General features: G+C 46.1%; 1 protein-coding gene across 1 annotated transcript in view; it reads right to left on the bottom strand.

Moving 5' to 3' along the window:
• Nucleotides 1-21098, bottom strand: part of Ip6k2 (inositol hexakisphosphate kinase 2) — a 30767-nt gene extending 9669 nt beyond the window's left edge. The window contains exons 1-3 of the mRNA XM_013028228.1: nt 21021-21098; nt 3585-3902; nt 1355-1577 (exon numbers count right to left, since the gene is read on the bottom strand). Coding sequence (XP_012883682.1) covers nt 1355-1577; nt 3585-3786 — 425 coding nt within the window. The 5' untranslated portion in view covers nt 3787-3902; nt 21021-21098. The remainder of the gene's footprint in view (nt 1-1354; nt 1578-3584; nt 3903-21020) is intronic.
• Between the last annotated feature and the right edge of the window lie 383 nt (nt 21099-21481).

Genomic DNA, 21481 nt, shown 5'->3' with positions numbered 1-21481 from the left:
CATTATCTTGCCCATGTAATTGTAACCCCTCTGTATGGTATTTTCACAAAAAAAAAAAAAAATTAAAAAAGCTGGACTGGGAATGTGGCTTAGTGGTGGTAGAGTGCTAGCCTTGAGCAAAAATAAACCCAGGGACAGTGCCCGGGCCCTGAGTTCAAATCCCAGGACTGGAAAAAAAATTTTAAGAGCCAGTGTCAGTGATTCAAGCTTGTGATCCTATCTACATAGGAGTCTGAGATCTGAGGATCATAGTTCAAAGCCAGCCTGGGCAGGTAAGTCTATAAGACTCCAATTAACCACCAAAAAGCTGGAAGGGGAATTATGGCTCAAGTGGTAGAGCACCAGCCTTGAACAAAAATGCTGCTCAGAGGCTGGGAATGTGGCTGAGTGGTAGAGTGCTTGCCTAGCATGCATAAAGCCATGCGTTCAATTCCTCAGTACCACATACACAGAAAAGGCCAAAAGTAGCACTGTGGCTCAAGTAGTAGAGTGCTAGCCTTGAGCAACAGCAGCTCAGAGACAGTGCCCAGGCCTCAGTTTCAAGCCCCAGGACTGGCACAAAAATAAAATACAATTAAAATAAAATAAAAAGAGACCATCCTACCACACCTACACAGACTTTAGATACAAGATCAGCTTCTATGTTGCCAACTTCCAAGGTAGTAACTCGAGAAGGCTGGCCTCTGGTCCCTCAGGCTCCCCTGATTCTACATGCTGAGACTGGGGAAATCTCAACAGAAATTTCATAGAAATAAGTTCAACTACTTGGCCACACTTTTTAATTTTTTCTTTTTCTTTTTGCCAGTCCCGGGGCTTGAACTCAGGGGCCAGGCACTGTAACTAAGCTTCTTTTTGCTCAAGGCTAGCTTTCTACCACCACTTCCAGCTCTTTTTTCTGTGTATGTGGTACTGAGGAACGGAACCCAGGGCTTCATGCATGCTAGGCAAGCACTCTACCACTAAGCCACATTCCCAGCCCATTGGCCACACTTTTTAATTTGTATTTTACACTTTCACAAGCTCTACCAATTATGTGAAAACTTGGAAGGCCCCACCCACATGGAGCTTGGAGTTTCAACCATGCTCCTGGTGAGTGATCTGGGGTGAAGGCACAGGTCCTGTCATATCTGTCGTATCTTCCTATGGCCTGGCATAGAGCAGAAGAATGAATGAACGACTTTCTTTTACAGCTGCCTCTGCAGCTACTTGTCAAAAATGGCATGTGGGAAGTGGCCAGAGAGTGACAAGGCCCCTACAGGTCTCCACCCTGAGTCTTTGGCTTCAGGCTGTAATCAGGAAACCACCTGCACCCCACCACACAGAGTGTACAAATTTCTCCTCGGTCTTTACCCACCTCTTCATCTTCTCCTCTTTTCGGTGCTGACGCACCCAATCCTTGGGTGACTTTTCAGTTTCTAGGACATGATGTTTTTTGTTTGTCCACCTCAGCAGCTTACTTTTGGGTTCACAGTCCGAATTATCTACAATGTCCCCAGTTCCATGGTCCCCTTTTAATGGATATGCTATTAAACACAAGTTCCTGTCTTCATCTTCTTCAAAGCTCACGGAGACAACACCTGCGAGGAGGGTGAGGAGCAAAAGGACTTTTAATGTGATGGGAAGATGCGTTCTAAGTAACATGATTTTAACATGTGTGTTTTTTTCTTACCCTGTTCCTTAAGTCTCTATGTTGCCAGAGGCCCCAAACTCATCTGCAACCTAACAAATATCAAAACAGCTAGAAAAAAATGACACCATACAAGACAAGCGATTAGGGAGCAAACATGGCCGAGGAGAGACTTCTTCTCTAAAGTACCCAACAAGGCAAGAGCCAAAGAATTACAAGACACATTTTTCCATATTGAAAATGTTTATTAATTGTTATGTAACTCTTCTAATCCTATGAGAGACACACACACACACACAAAAAAAAACAATGATCTTTATATCTCATGGGAACTTGAAATGCCCTACACAGAAACTCTGACCGGCCTAGAATTCTGCTTTAAAGCAGAGCCTGAACACAGGGGAACACAGGTTTGCCTCCAGGTAAGAAGCATCTGAGGGTGAGGGAAGACTGGGTAAATAAGCAAAGCAAAATAAAAGGGGGAGGGAGCGCAAACAAAACAAATCACACAGCACACAGACACCCTAGCAAAAGGCCTCCTGCAGCACCCCCACTTGGGTGGGTGCCCCCCGAGCCTTTTGTCCTTCTCGATTATTATACTTTTATTGGTCTTGCAGTTTGGGTATCACAAAAGAACAAAATGAACACAAGGCAGATAGGGTTGGGCCAGGATGCACAGACACATGGCGGCCTTGAAAGCAGCTTTCCCCCTTGAGTCTCTAGAGCCTGCCATGTGTAATTAGACAGTCTTTGAGGAGGGAGCCATTCAGCAGGTGCCGACGAGCGCCTTACAACCGACTGGCTGAACGCCTTTCCTGCCAGGCCTTTCTGCCCCCGGGATCACTCAATCTGCTCAGTGCTTGCTGCCTGCCCGCTTGCTTGCTGCAAAGGAATGCGTGCTCAGAGAGAGACGACACTTGTGAGGTGGTCCCCAGCTCCTGGGGGGGGGGAAGAACTCAGGGACCACACTTCCCTGTGGCCATGGGTGAAAAGGACCAGGAGGGGGGAAAAAATGGGGCAGGAGTGACTAGCTAACAAAGGAGCTTGGGCTTTATCCTGGAAAAAAAACAACAGAAAAGGACCGAGTGAGGGTCCCTGGCTTCCCCGCCCCCACCAAAACACATGCATTTCAAGAGTACAGACAGGAGGTACCCAATACATTCTTGTCTTTAAAGAACCAAGTTTCAACAGTCCCCCAAGAACCTATATTGTCCTAGAAGTCTTTTGGATAACCAATAGTGCACATTGAAAATTAAAAGTTTCTTGATGGGCTTCTCCTTTGATTTACAAAAGGTTCCCCACAGCCACACACCCCCACTCCCCAGGAAAGACCACACCATGCTGGTTGGTAGCTGCCAATATTCCCAAACACCTCCCCCACCCCTTGAAAAATGCATTGTTTAAAAAAGAAGAACGTCACCATGGATGAATCAAAGGATTGCCTTTACATAGCAATTCTGAGGACATTCCGTAATAGCAAAGGGCTTCAGCTAATCAGCGCAGTCCTCCCACTCCTGCATTCCATGACTCAACCCTGCTCCCAGCCTACCTAATCACCAGGGCTTCTGGTTTCCTGGAGGACAAAAAGCAGGCTGCAAGAATTCTGGGCAAAATCCTCCTAAAGTCTTCCCCCACTGTCCCCTCTGTGGGGGACTATGGGTTTACTGTAATCAAGAGACACCTGAACAGAAGACACAACTAGACTTCCACCAGAGAAGAGAGAGACTCAAAACAATCCACAAAAACAAAACAATTGTGCAATCTTACCCAGGGCTTTGAAACTGAGGGAGTGAGGTGCTGGGCTGAGGGCCAAGAAGAGGAGGATGGAGGGGAAAACACAAGAGTGAGTGGGAGGGAGAGCGGGCTCACAGGGTGGCTAGCTGCCAGGGCCTTCCATGGCCACAGTCCCCTCACATCTCACCAGCCTGGAGACCCCTCCAGCGGCTGGGGGGCTTACCTTTGTACTGGGGAGTGAATTTGCGCATCTCCGCTGGGAGGGTCTCGTAGAACTGATGCTCCCTCGGGATCAGGGGCTTGCACAGGGTTGTCTCGTTGAAGCGGAGGACGCAGGAGTGTCCCCCAACCTGGTGGACAAAGGGCTCCAGCAGGACACCCTTGGCATGGGGCTCCACGTCCATGGCCCTGAAGGCTGGGCTCATCCTCCGGACGCAGGCAGCAGGTAGGAAGGGGAGGCAGCGGGGTCTGGCGGCCAGTGCGTCTTCTGCCTGTGTCTGTCGGTGTCTCTTCACGCCTGGACTGGCAAAGGACACTCTGCCTGCCGGAAAGCAAACACAAAGGCGACGATGTGCTGTTTAGAAGGAGCCTGGGTGCTGCTGGAGAGTCACTGGCCCTTCCGCTCCAGCAGAAAGACAAACAGTGTGAGCTCATATAGGGCCCCGCCCACACCAGCCCCCGCCTCTTCCCACAGAAAGACAAACAAGAGGGGCGGGGTTATTTGGGGCAGATAGATGGGAGACACTAGTATTATAAAGCCACTACAAGAGGAGAGAAACCCAAAGCCACAAAACCATGGGGGTAAAATTACACTTTCTAACATAATATTCATTATTTAAACCTATTTTCTAATTAGACTGTTACACTGAAGGTGTATGGTGCCGAAGTTTCTCCACTAATTATATATATTTTTTAATAAAATGTATTTAAGTACAGGCAAAACCAACTTACGTTATGCATCACCTGGTTAGATTTACTCACCCAAGGTGTCCCCCACACATTACCACTGCCCAAAGCCAAAGCCAAGCTCCATTAACCTTATTAGCAATGGAGCGCCAGCTCGGCTTTAATGATTAACCTCTGTATCTAAAAACAACTGATTGAGAGGCTGGCTAAATCCATTAAAAAAGATACACAGTGTTCTAGGTCACAGACTATTTTTATCAGTTCGATCCTGATCACCAAAAGCTGGCACACACCTTCAGATCTTGATCACCAAAAGCTGGCACACACCTTTAGAACCAAAGTTGCGTTCCTGGGGCAATCAAGGTTCTCACCCACCTCAGTGAAGGCCTTGGAGATCATGATTACGTGGCAGAGCTGTACAAATTACACCATCCATTCGGCACACCTCCACACACACCCTGTTTACTGTTTCAGAACGTGAAACTTCCTGCCTATAATTTACGGACCTAGTCTACTAGCACCATGGCACAGGGCTTGAGCTACACTTCCATGGCTGTACAGGCATCTTACTGGGCAACTCCTCCAGTTCCCATGGCTCCCACTGGAACGGTAGTAGTGAGAAAGAGTCTGTGGAGATGGGCCCTTTGTCCTTGAATGGAAAGCACCTACTATGTGCCAGGCTCGTTAAAGGAATTTCTTATTTTTGCCTCACGATCCTTTCTATGAGGTACACAACAACTTGGGGGAGGAGTTTAGGAAACACGTCCAGGACTGGAGTTAGAAAGCCATAGCTCCCCACTTTCTCAAGGGCCCAGGGTCTCTGGAACTTGTGCCTTGATATAGCATTCTTATTATACAGACGGGACAGTTATTTTCTATAGTAGAAAAATATATCTTGGAAAAGAGTGTTACCATAAGTTAGTGTTTATCTCCTTTCAGAGAACCCAACTGTGTATGTACTCTGATTGCAGAATTAGGAATCAATAAGCTTTCCTATCTGCAAAGAACACGGAGACCCAGAGGTCCTGATTTCCCACCTGACTCACTACAGAAGGCAGTGGAGCAATGTGAGAAATGCCCTCAAACCACACAGGCAATGCGACCACAAGGATGAGGGCATTCTAGCTTCTCCTGCTTCTCTCCAGAAGATGGCGCTCTTGAGATGCCCTTCCTCTAGTTCCATACAGACTAGCTAGCTCACTCAAGGGGCGAAAGTGCTAAGACCTGAGTAAGCAATATCAACACCCACGGAAAGCTACTGTCACATGCAGCCTGCCAGAAACAGCGCCACTCAGGTACCATAATAAGCAAATTGTCCAAGTACAAGATGCTTCTAAAGATCTAAAATTGCTTTTGCTAACAGAGCAATACTAGTAATAATGCAAATCCCTTTTCAATTTTGCTCAGAATTCCTTTTTTTTTCCTTTTTTTTTGTCAGTTGTGGGGCTTGAACCCCGGGCCTGGGCACTGTCCCTGAGCAATTTTGCTCAAGGCTAGCACTCTACTACTTGGAGCCATAGCTCTACTTCTGGTTTGGTTGTGGTTAATTGGAGATAAGAGTCTCATAGACGGGGCTGGGAAGGTGGCTCAGTGGTAGAGCGATTGCCCTGCATGCCTGAGGCCCTGGGGTCGATTCCCCAGCACCACATAAGCAAATAGAAAAGAGCCGGAAGTGGCGCTGTGGCTCAAGTGGTAGAGCGCTAGCCTTGAGCTGAAGAGCTGAGGGACAGCGCCCAGGCCCAGAGTTCAGGCCCCACGACCGGACCCAAAAAAAAAAAAAAGAGTCTCATAGACTTTTCTGCCAGGGCTGGCTTTGAACCGCGATCCTTAGATCTCAGCCTCTTGGAGTAAGCTAGGATTACTCAGGCTTATGCCTGTAAGCCTGTGCCAGGCTTCAGAATTCTTAACCGTGTTAAACTAAGTATAAAATACCTATGCAGGGCTCTTTTAATCCACTGCCACCTCTGATGAAAATCAAAGAAAAGCTGGTCGGTCCTTTTCCCAGGTCCCTCTGATGTTCATTAGATATCATGTGGCACCTGAGCATCTCTGGTAGTCCGCAGGTCACGGCTTCCGGTAAAACCCCTGCCATTATCATCTTGGATGCTTACTGTAAACATCATGTCATTCCTGATTTTAGATTTATTGTCCATCTCAGCTTTCCATATTCCCTCACTGCCGCCCATGAAACTACAAACAGGAAAGGCACACAGAACATAATCCACCCTAGAACACGCTGTAGCATTCCCCCACAGTCCACACCAAGATGCAGGCAGAACCGATTTAAGGAGTGTAGGATGACGTCTTAATATTCTGAATTTTCTGTCCTGCAAATCAAACATCAATGAGCTGGACACCACTGGCTCACACTTGTCATCCTAGTTACTCAGGAGACTGATTACAGAGGATGGCAGTTCAAAGCCCTGCCCTGGCAGGAAAGTCCATGAGACTCTCATCTCCAATGAAACCACCAGAAAACCAGTGCTGTGGCTTAAGTGGTAGAGCGCTAGCCTTGAGCTGAAGAGCTAAGGGACAGCGCCCAGGCCCAGAGTTCAAGCCCCAGGACTGACTGACTAAATAAATAAATATAACATTGATGAGTCATCAATGCTCCTGGGCTCTTAGTTCATTCTTCCAGAATTTAGTTAATGAGAGGATAAATGGGCTCCACTGGAGCCACTTACTCTGCCCAAGAAAAGCTCCAGGGTCAGGCAGTCACCAGGGAAGGTGTGATGCAGGATAGCCTCATGGTAGAAAAACAACCCTTAACAAACTAGAGCTCAGTACACTTGCCCAGTACACCTGCACCACCAGGGCCAGTCATTGGAACGCCCATACACTGTCCAGAGAAATGCAACAATGGGCCAGGTGCCAGTGGCTCATGTCTATAATCCTAGCTACTCAGGAGGCTGAGATCTAAGGATCGCAGTTCAAAGCCAACCTGGGCAGGAAAGCCCATGAGTCTTTTTTTTTTGTCAGTCCTGGGGCTTGAACTCCCTCAGCTCTTCAGCTCAAGGCTAGCCCTCTACCACTTGAGTCACAGCGCCACTTCCTGTTTTCTGAGGGGTTTATTGGAGGTAAGAGTCTCACGGAACTGGGCACTGGTGGCTCACACCTGCAATCCTGGCTATTCCAGAGGCTGAGATTGTGGTTGGAAGCCAGCCCAGACAGGAAAGTCAGTGATACTCGTATCTCCAACAAACTACTACTACTTAGAAAAGGCTGGAAGTGGTGTTGTAGCTCAAGTGGCAGAGTGCTAGCCTTCAGCCAAAGAAACTCAGAGATAGTACCCAAGTCCTGAAAAGGCATAATTGTTTCTTTTTTTTTTTTTTAGTCCATCATGGGGCTTGATCTCTGGGTCTGGGCGCTGTCCCTGAGGTCTTCAGCTCGAGGCTAGCACTCTAGCACTTGAGCCATGGTGCCACTTCTGGTTTTTAGGATTGTTAATTGGAGATTAGAGTTTTACAGACTTTCCTGCTTGGGCTGACTTTAAATCGTGATCCTCAGATTTCAGCCTCCTGAGTAGCTAGGATAACAGGTGTGACTCACCGGCACCTGGCCCAAATAAGCCTTTTCTTAAAACACCCATCGGGAAAGAAAACTTAACTATCAAGTCTTTTCCAGTCTCATCACTGACCTCCTTATTTCTCAAATATGCCCGACATGTCCTCAGGAGCCTTCATACTTGCTGCTTCTTTCACTTGGTATGGTCTTCATCAGATATATCCCCTTGGTTTGCCTTTTTCTTTTTGGGGGGAGTGGGGGGGCATCGGCATTGTACTAGGGTTTGAACTCAGGACCTTGTATTTTCTAAGCAGGTACCTGAACCATGCTCCAAGACCTTTGCTTTTCACTAACTTTTCAGAGTCAGGGTCTTATGTTGAGAATCCTACCTATAAAGCTATCTTCCAGCATAGCTGGGATCACAGGTATGCACCATCATACCTGGCTCGCTGACTGAGATAAGGTCTACACAGGCTGGCCTCAAACTCTGATCCTCCAAATGAGGCTAGCCTCAAACTTACACTCTTTCTTCATTTCTAGAGTGCTTTGGCTTACTCTCGACCTTCTTTACTTTTCTTTTTGGCAGTACTGGTGATTGAACTCAAGAGATTTGAATTTTTTTTCTCCTTCTCATTACCCCAGGCAGGGTTCTCATCACATTGTCAAAGATAGCTTTTAACTCACAAGCTATCCTTCTGAGTCTCCCAAGTCACTGGGGCCATAGGCATTTGTAACCACATCTAGCTTCCTCCAATTCTTTTTTTGGTCGGTTGTGGGGCTTGAACTCTGGGCCTGGGTGCTGGCCCTCAGCTCTTCAGCTCAAGGCTAGCACTCTACTACTTGAGTCACAGCACCACTTCCTGGTTTTCTGAGTGGTTTCTTGGAGATAAGAGTCTCATGTACTTTCTTGCCTGGGCTGGCTTTGAACAGGGATCCTCAGATCTCAGCCTCCTGAATAGCTAGGATTACAGGCGTGAGTCACTGATGCTCAGTTTCCTTCAATTCAAGTCTCACTTTTTTTTTTTTTTAATCTCAATTTCACTGGTACACCAGATAGTCTTTTTTGTTTTGTTTAAATGATATCTCATTTGGTGGCCCAGGCTGGCCTCAACTGTTCGTCTTTGCCTCAGCCTCCTGGGTAGCTGCTGGGACCATCTCAAGTGTCACCTCTTTAATGAGGTATTCCTGAGCAACTGTATCCATAGCGCCACACATTCTTAGCCATGATCCGCAATGCACCTCTTTTTTCCTGAACATTCATTCATCTGGGACCTGCTGATGTAAAAATATTCCATGTAAGCAAATGTAGGTTTTTTTGTTTTTTGTTTTTGTCCGATGTGGGGCCTGAGCCCTGTCCTTCAGCTCTTCAGCTCAAAGCTAGCTCTCTACCACTGGAGCCATAGCATGCCACTTCTGGCTTTTTCTGTTTATGCGGTACTGAGGAATTGAATCCAGGGCTTCATGCATGCAAGGCAAGCACTCTACCACTGAGCCACCTGCCCAGCCCGAAAGCTTTTAATGTGAGGACAACTAATCTTTTAGAAAATTCTCTCTTGTGGAAAAACAAGTGAGAAGACTTTTTAAATGTGGCCTTAAGATTGATTAAAATCCTATCACAGTATTAAAACCAATGTGAACTAGCATTCACAGATTACATGCTGATAATGAGGTTACCTCCCAGAGATCCATCTTTTGAAGACAAAGCAAAGTCATGAGCTGGTTTTGAATAATAGGCCTGCCAAGGCAACCCTTAAGCAAAGTTTCTCAGCAAGATGATGGAAAACCATTCTCTTCCCTTTACCTGAGATTCCAAAGGCAACAAATGAGATACAAACATTGATGACAAAATGAATATACAAAAAAAGTTTAAAAGCTCCAACAAGACATCTCTTATTTACCACCATGAATGCACTATCCTTCAAAACCAGTAACAGAAAATGCATGAAATTAAAAGTATTTTTTCAACTGTGTAACCAAGTATTAGGCCACCACAAAAAATATGCTTGCCAATTGTGTTTGTGACAATCTGAAAAAATGCACATGATATACTTCTTAAGCAAAAGAACTAAAATACAAGCTTGTATCATCAATATTGTCTAGACCGAAAGGATTTAGAAAGAAAGAGACTGGCAAAAAGTACTAGCTATACTCATGAACTGTACACTTTAGAATGTTAAAATGGAAGAAGCTGGGCATTGTAGAGGATGTGTCTTTCATCCAGCTAGGACAGGAAGGATAAAATAAGCAGACTACCGTCTGGGTGTGGGCAAAAAACGTGAGACCGTATCTCAAAATGCCAGTATAAAAAAGGGTTAGAGGCATGAGTCAGTGGCAGAAGACCTGCCTAGCACGTGCAAGTCCCGCACTTCAAACCCAACTACTGTCAAAAGAAAAGGACTCGAAGGCTGGGAAGGTGGCTTAGTGATAGAGTGCTTGCCTAACATACACGAAGCCCTCGGTTTGATTGCTCAGCAGTAACACATACTCAGAAAAAGCCGGAAGTGGTGCTGTGACTCAAGTGGTAGAGTGTTAGCCTTGAGCAAAAGAAGCTCAAGGACAGTGCCCAGATCCTGGGTTCAAGCCCCAGGACCGGCAAAAAAGAAGAAGAAAAGAAATCTTGAATGCCCTGAAATCTCACAGCTCATGTATAATTTTAATACATTTAAGCTTATAAGACAAAATCAGCATGAAACAACCTATTAGGAGAGCTGTTAATAACAGAAAGCAGAAGCAATCAACTACATCAAAAGACTGACTATGCAACCCTTCTATTTTCTCTAAAGGAAGTTTCAGCTCTGCTAAAACAAAAAGGCAGTCAAGGCGTTTGAGGCTGGCTCAGATGGTAGAGCACTAGCCAATAAGTGAAAGCATCTGGTACTGAGTTTGAGTTCAGTCTTGGACAAAAAAAAAAAAGAAGGAGAAAGAGGCAGTCAAAATGCTGCCCAAAAATGTAAAGAGGGCTGGTAGAGTGCTTACCTAGCATGCATGAGGCCTTGGGTTTGATTCCTTGGCACCACATAAACAAAAATAAGTTTTTTTTTGTTTTTTTTGGGTCCGGTCGTGGGGCCTGAACTCTGGGCCTGGGCGCTGTCCCTCAGCTCTTCAGCTCAAGGCTAGCGCTCTACCACTTGAGCCACAGCGCCACTTCCGGCTTTTTTTTCTTTTTGCTTATGTGGTGCTGAGGAATCGAACCCAGAGCCTCAGACATGCAAGGCAAGCACTCTACCACTGAGCCACCTTCCCAGCCCAAAGACTGTTTCTTTTTTTTTGGGGGGGTCCGGTCGTGGGGCCTGAGCTCTGGGCCTGGGCACTGTCCTTCAGCTCTTCAGCTCAAGGCTAGCACTCTACCACTTGAGTCACAGCGCCACTTCTGGGTTTTTTTCTTTTTGCTTATGTGGTGCTGAGGAATCAAACCCAGGGCCTCAGGCATGCAAGGCAAGCACTCTACCACTGAGCCAACTTCCCAGCCCACAAAAATAAGTTTAAAAATAATTTTTTTAATGTAGGAAAGCTGGGCGGGCATGGTGGTGTATACCTGCAATCCCAGCACTCAGGAGGCTAAGGCTAGAGGATCCAGAGTTCAAGACCAGTCTGAGGGAGAGGGAAGGGATCATAGTTGTTTAAAGATGCCATATAACTCATATCATATTAACTGCAGACACCTCAAAATATGCCCTGTAATAGGAGGCAAAATCATTATTCCCTCCTTAGTTGTATTTTCTTTTTTTTTTTTTTTTCAGGTAAGGGGTAGGTTTATTCAGTAGACCTGCTGGGACCAGGCAAGGTTGGCACTCCACGTGGCTGGGAAAGGAAAGAGGAAAGAAAGTAAAGAGAGAGAAAAGAGCTAGAAAAGAGAGAGAGAGCAGAGAGAGCAGAGAGCTAGAAAAATCAGTTGTATTTTCTATTTACTTACTGATTTTTAGTTCTAGGGATGGAACCCGGAGCCTCACACATTCTAAACAGGTGCTTTACTGCTGAGCTATATTCCTAGATCTCAAATTTCTTGAAATATTCTCAAATTCGGAGCATATGCTACTTTTACAACTGGGAGAGAGAAATAATTAGGCTGGGGGAGGATTCACAAGATTGAAATAGGAAAACAGATGGGTGCCCAGCTCGTGAAGGTTTTACATCCATCCACAAGTAAACATGGAAGCAGTCCACTGTGTGGGTGAATAGCTTCACCCAGAGACGGAGATGCTGGGCGGTGACCACACACGCACGAGTGAGGACGATGACCTAGCACCCACCAGGCACAGGAAGGCCAAGGAGGCAGTAACCAATCCCCAGCCTTCCATGACACTCCAACAGAACAACAGAATAGGACTTTGCCAAAAATGACATCTCCTGTTTGGCTTTTTTTTTTTTTTTAATGTGATACTGAGGAATCAAACCCAGGGCTTCATGCATCTGTTAGGCAAGAACTCTACCACTAAGCCAGCTTCCCAGTCCACCATTTATGGCTTTTCTAAGACAAGGTCTCACTAAGTAGCCCAGGCTGGCTTCATACTATCAATCCTCCTGCCTTAGCAGGGATACTAGAATTATAAGAACCATTTGCTGCAGAGAACAGTTTAATGAGCACTAACTGGCCAAGCAGTTACTCACACCTGTAATCCTAGCTACTCCTGAGGCCGAGATCTGAGGAATGAAGTTCAAAGCCAGCCTGGGTAAGGAAAGCATGTGAGATTCTTGATCTCCAATAATCAGCAAAACAAAGCCAGAAGTAGAGCTGTGGCTCAAATGTTAAGAGTGCTAGCTTTAAGCAAAAAAAGTACAGGGACTATTACCTGGTCTTGAGTTCAAGCCATAGAACCAGCACAAAAACAAACAAAAAGGAAAGGTTAAGACTCTGGTTGCACACATGTCCTGCAGGTTTGAGTAGAAGGACAGTAGCAGCAGGAATAAGCACTTACTGCCATTTTCTCTGTAACAAAATACTTCGTTGTACTATCTGACTAAAAGTACAAATGAAGAGCTATATATTCCTATATGTATTAGAAGCACATACAGAAAAAAAAATTTTGAAAGAAAATATTAAAACTTCATTTGAGGGCTACGATGTACCTCAGTGGCAAAGTATTTGCCTAGCTGTGGCTCAAGTGGTAGAATGCTAGCCTTGAGCTGATGAGCTCAGTCAGGGACAGCACCCAGGCCCAGAGTTCAAGCCCCACACCAACAAAAAAAAAAAAAAAATTAGGGGCTGGGAAGGTGGCTCAGTGGTAGAGCGCTTGCCTTGCATGCCTGAGGCCCTGGGTTCCATTCCTCAGCACCACATAAGAAAAAAAGAAAAAAGCTGGAAGTGGCGTTGTGGCTCAAGTGGTAGAGCGCTAGCCTTGAGCTGAAGAGCTGAGGGACAGTGCCCAGGCCAGGGGTTAAAGCCCACTACTGGACCCAAAAAAAAATTAATACTGGGTTATGGAAAGATGTCAAAACCACAAGTGGGGGTTGAACATGGTAGTACATGGCAGTAATCCCAACTACTTGGGAGGATCATAGCCAGCCTGAATAGCGGTGAGACCCTGCCAGTCTCAACCAATGAACCTATTACAGGCACAGTGGTATGTATGCCTATCTAGCAAGCATGAGTCCTAAATTCAAATTCCCCAATCCCAATACTACCTGCACAGGCACATGCGCACTCAAGAGAGAGAAGAGGTGAGGGAGGGAATGAGATTAACACTGCCCTCACAGTCTTAGACTGAAGAGATAATAGTAGGAGCATCCCAGCCAGAGCTATAAGCCCCCAGAAAGCCAAGGGATCAAAATCCCCTCCACCATCCCTCAGACTGGGCTTCCTTGTCTTATGGGCCTTTTTCACTCAGGTAGACATAGGCTTCAGGTTCTGGATCCCACTAACACCCCCCCCCCCGCCACATACACAATGTTCAGAGGCTACTGTTTTTAGACATTTGTCCCACCTGGCACAATGTCTCTCACCTTGCCTACTCCACTGCACACCTAACAAGGAACAGGGTACTAAACCCAGAGCCTGATACCCAGCCACAGAAGAATTAAGGAAAAGGAGATGGCAGTAAACCAGGGCTTCATCGGTGCCCAGGTATAATGCATTTCCCTTATGGGAAAATAACCAACTCTTTAGAGAACTGGAGATCTCTAAGGGCCTCCTGAAAAACGCACACTCCCCAATGAACTCAGCATGTAATCTGGGGAGTAGGAACCACAGATCCTGACTTTTGAAATGTTGCTTATAGGGTAGCAGACAAGAGACATGAGACAGATACCGGTTCTTTGCCAGAACAAACATTTCCTTTTGTTTGTTTTGTTTTTTGTCAGTCATGAGGCCTGAACTCTGGGCCTGAGCACTGTCCCTCAGCTCTTCAGCTCAAGGTTAGCACCCTACCACTAGAGCCAAAAGTGCCACTTCCAGCTTTTTCTGCTTATGTGGTGCTGAGGAGTTGAACCCACGGTCTCATGCATGCAAGGCAAGCACTCTACCACTGAGCCACCTTCCCAGCCCCACAAACATGTTTTTAATTCACGAAGTTAAGTGATAATTGAGAAGATATTGAATTGAGCTGCAAATATTCACATATAAGAGAATGTTGGTCACACACTGAAGGAGAAGCAGACAGTTGGGAGGCAGACTAAATTTAATCTGAAAAAAAAAATTGTGGGATTACATATAGAGGATGAAGGACTAATTACAAGCCTCTTGTAAGAAAAAGGTCCAACATCAGCATGAAAAGATATCCATAAATAGCCGGGCGCTGGTGGCTCACGCCTGTAATCCTAGCTACTCAGGAGGCTGAGATCTGAGGATCGCTGTTCAAAGCCAGCCCGGGCAGGAGAGACCATGAGACTCCTATCTCCAATAAACCACCAGAAAACCGGAAGTGGCGCTGTAGCTCAAGTGGTAGAGCGCTTGCCTTGAGCTGAAGGGCTGAGGGACAGCGCCCAAGTTCAGAGTTCAAGCCCCACGACCGACAAAAAAAAAAAAAAAAGATATCCATAAAAAGGCACAAAGAAGCTGGGTACCAGTGGCTCACACCTGTAATTCTAGCTGCTCAGGAGGCTGAGATCAGAGTTCAAAGCTAGCCTAGGAAGGAAAATCTGTGAGACACTCATCGCCACTAAAACTCGCCCCCCAAAAAGCTAGAAGTGGAGCTGTGGCTCAAGTGGTAGAGCTCTAGCCTTCAGCAAAAAGGTCAGTGACACCACCCAGGCCCTAAATTCAAGCCCCAGGACAAGCACACACGCATGCGCACACATGCATGCACACACACGTATACACACACACGTACACGTACACACACGTACACACACGTACACACACACACACACACACACGGAGCAGGACACCCTACAGACTCCTGGAAGCCAAGACTACGCTGCTTCCTCCTTTGAACCATATGACACAGAGGGAGGAGGGTTTCTTACTAGGAGGCCCTTCAGGCCAGAAGTTCAAAGAGATTCTGTTGAAAGCTGTTGTATTTTTTTAAATTAATTTTGTTATTGTTAAGGTGTTGTACAGAAGGGTAACCGTGTCGTAAGTCAGGTAATGAGTACGTTTCTTTGTCTGAGTATTACCCCCTTCTTTTACTTTCCCCATTTCCCCCTCCCAATCCTGCCCAAATTATACACACCATTTTCCACAAACTGGATACTGAACAGCATGATTGCCATTTGTTCCTTTCCTCCTCATTTTCTGCACCACACCTCCTTTACTCCCCTCCTCAAATGATAAACAACCCAAAGCAAAAACAAACACCACTGCCCTTACAACCACCACCACCACCACCACCAATAAAAGGTTAAAATGTGTTTGTGACTATTACTACCCTTCAATACTGTGAAATTTGTATGTATCACTTAATCTCAATTAAAATTATTTTTAAAAAAACATGTTTCCATTTCCAGGGATTCATAGATTTTTTTTTTTTTTTTTTGGTCAGTCATAAGGCTTGCACTCTGGGCTTGGGCGCTGCCCCTGCACGCTTTAGTTCAAGGCCAGCATTCTACCCCTTGAGCCATAGAGCCATTTCTGGCTTTCTGGTGGTTAACTGGAGAAAGGAATCTCACGGACTTCCCTAACCGGACTGGCTTTGAACCGCAATCCTCACATCTCATCCTCCTGAGTAGCTAGGATTATAGGCACGAGTCACTGGCGCCTGGCTAGCTCTTGGTTTTTTTTGTTTTTGGGGTTTTTTTTTTTGGGTCCGGTTGTGGGGCCTGAACTCTGGGCCTTGGGCGCTGTCCCTCAGCTCTTCAGCTCAAGGCTAGCGTTCTACCACTTGAGCCACAGCTCTACTTCCGGCGTTTTTTTCTTTTTGCTTATGTGGTGCTGGGGAATAAACCCAGAGCCTCATGCATGCAAGGCAAGCGCTCTACCACTGAGCCACCTTCCCAGCCCCTAGCTCTTGTTTTTTTGAGGCCATGTCTCATGCTGGGCTCATACTTGCACTCCTCCTAGGTATGCAACACTGTGCATTTGTAGATGAGCTTCCATGGTTCCTTAACTTACCAAAAAGACAAGTAAAAGCAGCTCTCTCACATCCAACCACCTAACAGCCAAAAGGTCTCAAAAGCACAGGGAATGAGCAAAAGCCAGCATATGGAAAATACTACCAGATGGCTGTTTCAAAAGAGTACAGGAAAAACAGAGCAAGTACGTAATTTGAAAAGATAAAACAGTCATTTCAAGCAAGTGCTATGAGCAGATCAGAAGTGATGCCAAGGTTATTGTTCAGACAAGGAGCACTGGAGAAGCCTTAAAAAAATTACGGAACCTGGGTGCCAGTGGCTCACGCCTGTAATCCTAGCTACTCAGGAAGCTGAGATCTGAGGATCATAGTTCAAAGCCAACCTGGGTAGGAAAGTCTGTGAGACTCTGATCTCCAATAAACCACCAGAAAACAGAAAGTGGCACTATGGCTCAAGTGGTAGAGCGCTCGCTTTGAGCTGAAGAGCTGAGGGACAGTGCCCAGGCCCAGAGTTCAAGCCCCATGACCAAAAAAATAAAAATAAGGAAAGGGCTGGGAAGGTGGCTCAGTGGTAGAGTGCGTGCCTCACATGCATGAGGCCCTGGGTTCGATTCCTCAGCACCACATAAGCAGAAAAAAACAGAAGTGGCACTGTGGTTCAAGTGGTAGAGCTGGAGTTGAGCTGAAGAGCTGAGGGTCAGCGCCCAGGCCGAGTTCAAGCCCCATGACCGACAAAAAATAAAAAGTAAAAATAAGGAATTATCTTTTTTGTTGTTGTTGTTTGTGGGGTTTAAGAGCTGTCTGGGAGATTTTCTGCTCAGGGCTATTGCTCTACCATTTTGAGCCATAGCTCTACTTTTGGCTCTTTTTTTTTTTTTTTTTTTAAGCAGTTTATTAGAGATAAAAGAGTCTGCCACAGACTTTCCTGCCCAGGCTGGCTTCAAACCACGATCCTTAGACCTCAGTCTCTTAAGTAGCTAGGATTATAGGTATAAGCCACCAACATCTGGCTTTGTCCATAATTTTTACTATGGGACTTGAATTCAGGGCCTGATGGTTTACCACATGAGCCATGGCCCCACATCCAGCTTTCTGGTGGTTAACTGGAGATACCAGTCCCCTGGACTTTCCTGCCCATGCTGGGGTTTTTTGTTTTGGTTGGTTATGGGGCTTGAACTCTGGGCCTGGGCACTGTCCCTGTGCTCTTCAGCTCAAGGCGAGCGCTCTACCCCTTGAGCCACAGTGCCATTTCTGGTTTTCTAGTGGTTTTTATTGGAGATAAGAGTCTCACGGAGTCTCCTGCCTGGGCTGGCTTTGAACCACAATCCTCAGATCTCAGCCTCCTGAGTAGACAGGATTACAGGCATAAGCTACTGGCGCCCAGCTTCCTATGCTGGTTTTGAACTGAGATGCTCAGCTCAGCCTCCTGAGCTGATTCAGGCATGAGCCACTAGCACCCTGCAGGAATTACTATTCTTAAAGACAGAATAACGGCACTATAGATTCTATGGCCAGCTCCTCTTTCAAAGATATACAGTAAAATATGAATAGCATAACACTTCTGGGGGCTGAGACATATATAGCTCAGTCATTGGAGGTGTGATTGAAAAGGCCTAAAATAAACAAACACATAAAAACTTTTCTTAAAGTTGAAACAATATTGGGCAGGAATTGGTTAACTGATGAAGCTGGTGGTGAGTGACAAATCCAAAGCAACCATGCTTTAATCTGACAGATCATCTTTTCCTTCAAACTCAGAGGTGAAACTTAAATTCTACTTTCATTTCTTTGCCATCAGAATATGCTGAAAAACGCTTAATTTTATTACATGGCACATAGAAAGGCAAAACCTTTTTTTAAAAAGTCTTAAATCTTATTTTTTGTGATACAAAAAGGTGCTTAGCCGGGTGCTGGTGGTTCACCCCTGAAATCCTGGCTACTTGGGGCTGAGATCTGAGGTTTGTAGTTCAAAGCCAACCCAGGTAGGAAAGTCCCTGAGACTCTTATCACCAAAGAACCACCAGAAAACTAGAAGTGGCGCAGTGGCTCGAGGGGTAGAGAACACTCACCTTGAGCTGAAGAGCTGAGGGACAGCACCCAAGCCTAGAGCACCCAAGCCCAGAGTTCAAACTCTATGACCAACAACAACAACAAAAAGATGCCCAAAAAAGCAGCCTAGGGACAACGCCTAGGCCCACAGTTCAAGGCCCAGGACCAAAAAGAAGGGTGTTCAACTTGTTTTGTTATCTTGCTGCATAGTCTAGGAGGACCCCAGAACTTGGGTGGTGGGGCTTGAACTCAGGGCCTGGGCATTGTCCCTGAGTTCTTTTGCTTAAGGCTAGCGCTATACCACTTTGAGCTACAGCACCACTTCTGGGTTTTTTGAATGGTTAATAGGAGATAACATAGAATGTTTCTGCCCAAGCTGGCTTCCAACCGAGATCCTCAGATTTCAGTCTCCTAGAGTAGCTAGGATTACAGGCATGAGCCACTCGAGCCAAGCCCCGGGAACTTCTAATATGGACCAGGCTGTCTTTGAACTCATGATCTACCTAATTCAGCCTCTTAAGATCTGAGATTACAGATATGGACCACCACCCTTGGCATCAACTTGTTCTTTAAACAATCATCTCATCAAGTAAAACAAACAAACCTTGGCTTAAAATTCTTCCCCAAAGCATCCTCTTTATGAACCTAACAATGGAAAATTTTCATCTCAGCAACTTGGCCTCAGGGAGGAGACTCAAGCTCATCACTGTTGCCTAGATACTAGTGACATCTCGGAAGCTCCCACAACCCACTGCAAGGGAGACTGGCTAGGGTTCAGCAATCAGTGATTGCTCCTTTCTGGCACGTTCCAATGTTTGGAGATACAGGGTTGGTATACAGTGTTCTGGTCTGTCACCATGGAAGCTTCGAAGCACAAAGGAAGACTACAGCATCTGATAAACTGGTTTCTACGATTACATCAACTCTAGTTTCTAGTCCTTATTTCTAGCAATACTTGTAAATTCTACTCTAACAGCACAATGCAGGTAAAACAATCTGAATGCATTAACAGTACAATTGACTTTTCTGCAAAAAAAGTTGCTACACAATCAACTGTCCTACTTGTGTTAAATGTGATAAAAGTATTCATTTTGACATTTCTGACTTTGATAGTAGTTAAAAACACCACCACCTGTGGGTTTCTTTTAATACGTAACACCAAGTTACAAGATGCAATTATAACAACCCCACAAACAACTTACGTAAATAAGTATCTCAGTCCATGTAAGATATTATCCTGTTAAAGATGCAAATACAGCAAACATTTTAAATACTAGGATTGAACAAAATTACTGTAATCGAGGTCTTTCTTTAAAGTGAATTTGTGCAGCTGCTCATTTTCAATATTTTGGTTACTTTTCAAAAGTGTCAGTAGTGCATCTTAAAATTCTTCTTCAGGGTCTGGTAACGTGGCTCAGTGGTACAGTGCTTGCCTAGCATGCATAACACCCTGGTTCAGTTCCTCAGTGTCACATAAACAGAAAAGGCCTTTAAGTGGCACTGTGGCTCAAATGATAGAGTGCTAGCAATGAGCAAAAGCAGCTCAGGAACAGTGCCCAGGCCCTGAGTTCAAGCCCCAGGACTGACAAAAAACAAAACAAACAAACAAAAAAACTCTTACTCAAAATGATCCTTTTATTCATATTCTTTGTACCTTTTGCTAGTAAAACTGATTCTAAGCAGCAAGTATTTACCCTACTATTTAAGAGTACTAGATTTGACTGGATTCTACATCTGCTTTTCACCTATTTTTCTGGTAGTACAGCTTTTCGGGTTTGGGAGTTGTTTTTGTTTTGTTTTTTTCCAAAAATTATCACAGAGCAGTTACCATTCAAAGTGTCAGTTTATAAGTATAATGCATTTGTATTGATAGAGGTTATGGAAATGGGTTAAAATCCTGAAGTCATTAAGGATGCCAAAGATACACACACACACACACACACACACACACAGAGCAATCTGCAATCAAATGTGAAACAAAAACTCTACTCAAGGTGAACACATCAGTATATGGAAGGCATCTTTTTAAAAAGACGTTTCCAAAACCAGTAAGATCCGATGCGCAACCTCTCCCTACACACATACACACACACACATATGCACATACACACACTCCTATCAAATATGAGGTGATTGGGCCTCAGTGGCATTCAACAACCCAAAATGGCTGCACCAGCTATGGAGCCCCGATCCCCCACTCCCCCCCACCACACACACCCTTCCCATCACCACAAACCATACCTGAGGTGCTGACCCAAAGATGGGGGGGGAACCCTGCCCTCCCCATCCCCAATAACCTGGGAAATCATGGCTGCCAATGACCTGGGAAAGACATCTTCTTGCCCCCCCAACCCCCCTAAATGATACAGGAGATTTCTTCCAGAAAACAGAGAAAACACGGCTCTTCCCACCCCTCCCCAGCACTCAGCCCCCCCCCGCCCCATGACTGGGGATTCTGTCCCTCCCCTCAAGGGGGGGGGGATATCTTCTCTCCTCTATGATCCAAAGATAGATGATGGATAGATGGATGGATGGATGGATGGACAGACAGATATCTTCACACAGGGTCAGAGAGAATATGGTTCCATGAAGATGGAGAGACATCTCCCTCACAATGACAGCGGGAGACACCCCCCCCACCTCACCAAATGAAGAAACGCTCAGTGACAACCACGACACGTTAAAACAAAAACAAAAAGCGTCCCCTCAAGACTCCGGAGGCGACCCAGTGAGAGGCCCGGCCGAGCGGGCGTTACCTGTGCAGCCACAGCCCCGTCCCGCGGCGCTTCCGTCCTATTGTTTCTCTTCCACCAAAATGGCTGCGCCGCTCGGAGCCCCGCCCCCCCCGCGCCTCGCTCCCAGGATCCTCTCACGATTGGCTGACACCAGAAGCCGCGCACGCGGACTGGGTAACCCGAAAGGCGCTGTTGCTAAGGCGCTAGGATTCGCTGTGGTGACTTCCGGAAGGGGCGGGGGCGCAGTGGGCGTGGTCAAGACGGGGAGGAGGGGTTGGGGGGAAATGGGCGTGGTCAAGCAAGGGGCGGAGCATTGTTCTCTAACTGGAGGATTGGCCGAGGGAATCAGGTGCTTGGTTGGAGTGACAGACGGGTTACGTGGGAATGAGTCAACTGCAGGACGCGTGGGAGACAGGTAGATCATTTAATAGTCCTGGTTGGCCTGGCAATGAGGTGCTTTCCCCAGGATGCGGGAAATGGCA

This window comes from Dipodomys ordii, unplaced genomic scaffold (assembly GCF_000151885.1).
Source record: "Dipodomys ordii isolate 6190 unplaced genomic scaffold, Dord_2.0 Scaffold107, whole genome shotgun sequence".
In the NCBI taxonomy this organism is placed as follows: domain Eukaryota; kingdom Metazoa; phylum Chordata; class Mammalia; order Rodentia; family Heteromyidae; genus Dipodomys; species Dipodomys ordii.
Note: the sequence above shows the minus strand (reverse complement) of the source record. Positions and strands in the feature narration are given on the sequence as shown.